Source organism: Drosophila albomicans, chromosome 2L (genome assembly GCF_009650485.2).
Source record: "Drosophila albomicans strain 15112-1751.03 chromosome 2L, ASM965048v2, whole genome shotgun sequence".
NCBI classification, from domain to species: Eukaryota; Metazoa; Arthropoda; class Insecta; order Diptera; family Drosophilidae; genus Drosophila; species Drosophila albomicans.
This window is the reverse complement of record NC_047628.2, coordinates 26,718,356-26,725,082: the sequence shown is the minus strand read 5'-3', so window position 1 is coordinate 26,725,082 and position 6,727 is coordinate 26,718,356. Positions and strand designations below refer to the sequence as shown.

Genomic DNA, 6,727 nt, shown 5'->3' with positions numbered 1-6,727 from the left:
CAACAGAATCATTTTAAGCGACAGACTGTCTACACACACACACACTCACACATTTTAAGTGTTTTTCTGGGCTTAAATCAACTGAATAACATTAATATTAATTGCCGCTGCTTGAGCTAATTTATTTAGCTAATGAAATTTAATAATAATTTTCGCCCACACAGATTAGTGTTATCTTAATGCAATTCGTGCTGTTGCTCGAATTATGCGCAATGATTTTAAATCGCAAATGAAAGGCATTTTGCCATTTGCCGTTTAAGCCATTGATAAACTGAACAAACACGTTAACGATGCTACGAAATTAGTTGGCAAACTCAAAAGTCTAAGGTGCGGCTGCAATAATAAATCAAAATTAATTTATACTGCACATTTGGCTGCCCATAACACAGACACTGAGAGATAGGAAGTTAAACCAAAAAGGAATTTTCAATTACGTTGTAGCCAGAACAAAATGTTCAAATTAGTTATTAAACAAAAGTTTGTGCAGGATAGTCGCAAGCAAGCAAGAAATTCCTTAAGCAACAGGAAACTGGCCAAAGTGAAGTCTTAATTAAATATGCAATTGCCAAAATGAGCTTGGACAGGAAAATGTCAGAGCAAAGCACTAAAGATGGCTAATCATAAGCAGCAAGAGCAGCAGACACACAGTTCCGGATCTTGGCTTTTACTTGCAACGTACAAATTTTAATAGACATCAACATAAAGTACCGATTTGTATAGTTGTACAATGTTCTGTACAAATGCTAATTAAATCTTCATCTTTCTCTCTCTCTCTCTCTCTCTCTCTCTCTCTCAAGCTTGGGATGCCCTGTCCATTGTGGAACGTTTGCCCTGCGTATCAATGGTGGCAGTTGACTCGGCTTCCGATACCGAGTGATTTATCGATGTCATCGTATCACGTGGATCATACATTTGGGCCGTCAACTTCTGATAGCAACGATGTTCGGGCTGAAACCCGGGCTCAATCTCAACCGGAGGCGGTATATAATCCACACTCACTCTTTTCGTATGCTCCGATGTTGAAGTCAGCTCGGTGTGAGTGCTGCCACTAGCACTTGCCTCACTGGGCATCGAACACTCTTCGAGCGAACAGCTCTCGCCTTTTAGCTCAAAGGATTCATCGTTAATCGTTGGCTCAACGCTGCTCTTGTCCCCAAACTCCTCGGCAATCAGACGACGCGCCAACGGCACCGACAAATATTCCTTGTAGTGCAACTTGCGACGTCGCTCGAACTCCAAACGTCGCACCTTCTCATCGAGGGACTCGGGAAAATCTTCGTCATCGGAAGAATCATCCGAATCGTCATCAATGCCAAACGATGGCGTCTCCGACTGTGCAGCAAAGCGCAACTTCTCCATCAATGTTTCGGTATCCAAATCGTGTGGCAAATCACTTTCAAACACAAATGGTGTCTTGGGCTCATCGATGACCATGTGGCCGTAGTCCTTGTTGGCCGGATGAAAGGTGGCCAACACATTCAGCTCATCGAACTTGGCCGTCTTCAGCATATTGCTAGGCACTCCCTTTACCTTCATTATGCCCTTCACTTCGTTGGGATCCATTCTATATTCTTTGTGTTCTAACCACGCGAAAATCTAATGCAGAGTTAGCGAATTGTTTGACTTATTTTATTTTGTTCTGTGCGTTACAAATTTTAAAACACTTTCCGATCAGCAGCTGAATTGAGTCTATTTAAATTGCCTCGCTCTCCATAGCCATCCAATGACAGCTAAGTCGATGGTTCCTTGCCTTAAGAAATATTTATCAATTGATGTCAAAATGTTTTTAAAATTTTCAAAATACAATCGAGTGTGCTCTTCTGTGAAATTCATTTTTAAATATACCAAATTAATGTACTAAAATATACTGAAAATGCACAAAAGATTTTACTTATTCAAAATATACCAAATCAATATACCGAAAAATACTAAATGACATTGACTGTGTTTAGTATATTTATTTGATATATTCGAAATATTCTAAATCCATATTCCAAAAATATGCATAATACCGAAGGCTATATTTAGTATATTAATTTGACATGTTTGATGTATTCAAAATATACTAAATACCAATTTAATATTCCGAAAAATACTAAATGACTAAGGCTGTATTTAGTATATTGGTTTGATATATTCGAAATATACCAAATAAATATATCAAAAATATACTAAATGTCGAAGGCTATATTTAGTATATTTATTTGACATATTGGACGTATTCAAAACATACCATGGAGGATAAATACAAAGCAATGCACTTGGCTTTATCGTCTAGGATCTTGATTATGATTAAGAATATATATTTATATGGTCGGAGATGCCTTTTTCTGTCTTTTATAATAACCTTCTACCTTATAGGTAAATTAATTAATTAATTTAAGAAGCTAAATTGCCAGAAATATTGAAACTATTTTTTCTTAATTAAAGATTTTTAAGGCTGTAATCATCCAAATTAAAATACATTTGGAACTGACTTGCAATGCGTTTTCTCATTCAACATAAAAATTAACTTTGGCTAAGCAAATTTGAAATTTGCAAAATAAATATATCCATCAAAGCTGAATCGGCGTTTTATTGTAATTTTAGTACTCCAACTTGAGTGTCATTTAAATAATCTTTATCAATTTATTAGCTGCCTCATTGTGAAGCTAATCAAAGAGCGTGGCGAAAGCGAAACATTTTGAGAGCAGGAGGAGAAGGAGTAAAGCAGTTGAAGTAAGACAAGTAGCTAATTAAGATGCCACTTTATGACTGTGTAGATAAAAAGCCAAAACCAGATTTGTAGCACAATTGTAGCACTGCCACAAAGTGCTCTTCCGGGAGACCACTTCAGAAATTTCGAGGACTTTTATCGCTCTATTTGGTGAGCAGAGCGAGAAAAGGAGTGAGTCGAGAGGAGGAGGAGTGAGGAATAAGGAATGAGAAATAGGTAGCTAGACAAATCCTTGTAGTGCGCTGTGCTGTGCTTGACATCAACAGCGAGTCAATGGCTGCTATCAAACCACAAAGTAAACTCATTTTGACGTGTTCATCAGCGGCAGTTGGTGCAGGAAACGCAACACTGCAATATTGACCCGAGTTTTGTGTTATTGATGTAAACATATTCATCACAACATGCCACAGCAATGTGGCAGTTGCCGCTTTCAAAACACACTCGAGTGCTCACATATATATTTTGCGCTGCAGAACGCAGAATGTGTCTGGCACAGTTGAGGGAATCGAGTTGAGTTGAGTTGTATTGCGAATTGATTGCAGCACATTATTTCACAATTTTGCTAGCAAATAAACAAGACTGCGTTGCCGAGGCCGGAACTCACAGCACTCTCTCTGTGCATATTACGAGCTTTGCTTATCAGCTCAGCCAATGCGACAAGCTCAACAACGATGATGATGATGACGACGATGATGATGGGGATGAAGCTGTGCAGCACTTTGATTGCTTGCTTTATGCAGAGAGTACAGAAATGCAGCAGTAGAGAAAGCATCCCAAAATGCAGCTTTGCATCCTGCAGGCTAACAGTTTTGTTCGCTTTACGAAATTGCAGTTTGCCCGATTGCATTTCTTATGTACAGAAGGCTAGACGATCGACTAGCCTAGTCAAAAAAAGAGGGCGCAGCAGCAATTGCAACAATGTGCACTCCACGTGCATAAGTAACAGCTTTTCATCGTAGCCAAGCTCGATGTAGTTGCGCATCCGTTCAGGAACTGTTTGCCACACACACACACAGACACATATTCACGCAACTTTATGGCAATCATAAATTTCACTTGATTTTGGCTTTTCCGCAATTTTTACGCAACACAATGCTGCATCCGTTGCAAGTATCCGCAAGATGTTCGCTATCTTTTCAACCCTGTTTCCCTTCCTCCCGCCCACAACGAGTCGACGTTATTGATATTAGCTGTTGAGGCTTTAGGGCGTGTCCGGCTTTTGTGTGTTGCCCGGTTGCAATTTCATTGCAATCAACCTGCCACTATCCAACAATCTTCTCTCGCTATCGCTATCGCTATCGCTCTCTGTGTTCTCTGTGTGCTCACTGTGAGTCTTCGCTGTCTCTCGTTATGCATATTTATTAAAAACTGTCTGCTGCGATTAAAAGCCAATCAGGCCAATTGCAAATTCCTTTTATTGGGCGCCAGCTTTATAAATATTTAAAATTTAATTTCGCTACCACAGCGCGTCTCTCTTCCTGTGTGGGTGTTTCGAATACATTTTTCTGCAGCTAGATTAAAATATGTGACTGTGTGTGTGTGAGGATGTGTTGTGGATGCGCATTTCTGCAACAACATCTGTATCACATGTGTGTGAGTTGTGGCCAAGCTCAGAGCAGTTTCTCTCCTCCGCCTCCGTTTGTCTTTCAGGTGGCTCTCGTCCTCGGCTTTGGCTTCGCAGTGCAATCGAAGCGTAAAACGTTGCCTCGGCTAAAGGCAAACACACACACACGTTGAGCGCAAATGTAGCGCGTTTCCTTTTTGGCTTTTACACTCTGTACGCTCTCCTGCAAACCGGGACAAGGACCACTACAAGCCCAACAAAACTCCACCCGAAAAATTCCCATTCCCAACTTTCTCTCTTTCCTGTATGTGTGTGTGTGGGCGTGTGTGTGGCACTGTGGCAGTTAGCTAGCGCTTGACAGCTTGGCAAACAGTTAAATAGAGTTGGCAGCACTCCCGCTTTGTGGTTGGGTGACTGTTATCCCTTCATGACAGTCTGATGCACACACACACACACACACACACACACACACACATAGGACTTATAGTCAAAGTTGAGGATTTTAGCTTTATCGCAATGTTTGCAACTCGATGACAAAAACAAGCAACTTCATCGCACAGCACAAAACAGCAACATGACTTGCTTCATCTTCTCTCTATCTCTCCCACTTATACGATCTTGATAATAAGAGTATTTGCAAATCTGTTTGCGAGTGAAAAGCTAGCAGAAAAGCATCACTCGCTGCTTGACTCTATAAATATGCCAAAAAATAATTCTATTTTGTCAGTTTTAATAAGGTTGTTGTGGTTATTACTTGCGGCTAAATAGAAATTTAATTAAAAGCTTGTAAACATCAGTTTAGTTTAATGATTAAAATGTCATTAGAACAACAAAATAGTTTAAATCCGTCATCGTAAACAAACAGAAAATACTATTTAAGCTGACAAAGAAATTTGAATTATTGTTTTGGATTAAATTTTACATTAAAATAATTTCAGTTTTTAAATTGATCGGCAGCAATAATGATACTAATAATTAAGACTAAGCCTAACTTTAGAATTTTGTCAATTTTCATTGCAACTTTTTCGTACAATTTTTTACTCCAAGAAACAAAAGCCAGCATTATTGTTAAAATATACCAAATTAATATATCATATAATTCCAAAATCAATATTTTGTTTATAGATATACTAAAACATGCAAAATCTGTCACAGAATATAAAATCTACTCCATCAGATAGTTTAAGAACAAACAATTTGAAAATAAGTAAATATAACCTTTGGTATATTTTAGTATTTTTGTGGTATATTATCTCGCAGTCGTGAATGCGAGATACCCGCTAGCTATTCTTAATGAAAGCAAAAAAATCGGTATTTAAAATATACCAAAATAATATAACACAAAAATACTAATATATCAAAAGTTATATTTGGCATATAGTCATAGGACTACATTCAAAATATATTATGGAGTACTAAAATATACCAGATTGTCAGCCAATTCCTATTGGTAGCGGGTATATTTATTTTATTTTTCCCTAAAATTGTATCTAAATTGTAAATTGTACTCTAGAAACTTGGTTTACATAAATAAATATTCCTAGTTGAAAGCATTTGGCCTCTTCTGAATCAAATACTTTTTCTATTCTTACATGATGTTTATTTATTTTTTCTACCAATATTTAGAGTTGAATTTAAGTCTCAAATCGTCGTTTTACATTCAGTTCATTCATTCAATGCTAAACCAGTTTCATGCCTCTCACAGTAAGCCATTAGCAAGAAGGGCCACAGCTACTGCAACAGCCACCGCAGGGTCCACAACAAGGACCACCGCAGCAGCCGAAGCAAGGTCCCGTTGCACCACACGGTCCACAGACATTAGGACCGTAGCAGCCCCCGCCACCACAGCAAGGTCCACATGGTCCACAGCAGCCACCGCAAGGTCCACAGCACATGATTGATACACTAGAATGCTCTACACAAGGAACTATTTTATATTTTATGAAGAGATATTTTGCTATTTTCTTACCCGAAACTCAAACACAATTTAAGACTACAAAAATAAATTTAGATGTTACTAGTTGTGGTACAAAAGTAAGAATGAAATGTTTGGGAAGAGACGAAAGGCTAAGCTGACATGAGTTGAAGACTTTTTCTTGGCTGAGTTGATTTTCTACTTTTGAAAATCTCTTAAGTTTCCGATATTCACTTTTTCTAGACTGACTTGATATTTTATTTCCTGATATAATCTTTTAGAATTCATTTGAAAACATCTTAAGTTTGTATTCTAGACAGACTTTATATTTTACTTTTCAATATATTCTTTTAACATATATTTAAAAATTCCTTAAATTCTGAAGGTTGAGTTTTTAAGACTGATTTGATATTTAACTTTTAATATAATTTTGTAAAATATATTTAAAGTTCCTTAAGTTTGTAGCGTGATTTATTTTAGACTGAGATGATATTTTACATTTTAAAATATTCTTCCAAAATATATATGAGAA

General features: G+C 37.5%; 1 protein-coding gene and 1 long non-coding RNA gene across 2 annotated transcripts; both read right to left on the bottom strand.

Moving 5' to 3' along the window:
• Positions 1-634: 634 nt before the first annotated feature.
• Positions 635-1,700, bottom strand: LOC117563957 (protein phosphatase inhibitor 2). Its single transcript, XM_034242534.2, has one exon. It carries the CDS (start codon positions 1,561-1,563, stop codon positions 793-795), a length of 771 nt encoding a protein of 256 aa, XP_034098425.1. The 5' UTR covers positions 1,564-1,700; the 3' UTR covers positions 635-792.
• A 4,157-nt stretch (positions 1,701-5,857) lies between these two features.
• Positions 5,858-6,401, bottom strand: LOC117563958 (uncharacterized). Its single transcript, XR_004571720.2, has 2 exons — positions 6,250-6,401; positions 5,858-6,195 (listed from the first exon to the last, which is right to left on the bottom strand). It is a non-coding gene; the product is annotated as an uncharacterized LOC117563958 (long non-coding RNA).
• Positions 6,402-6,727: the final 326 nt, after the last annotated feature.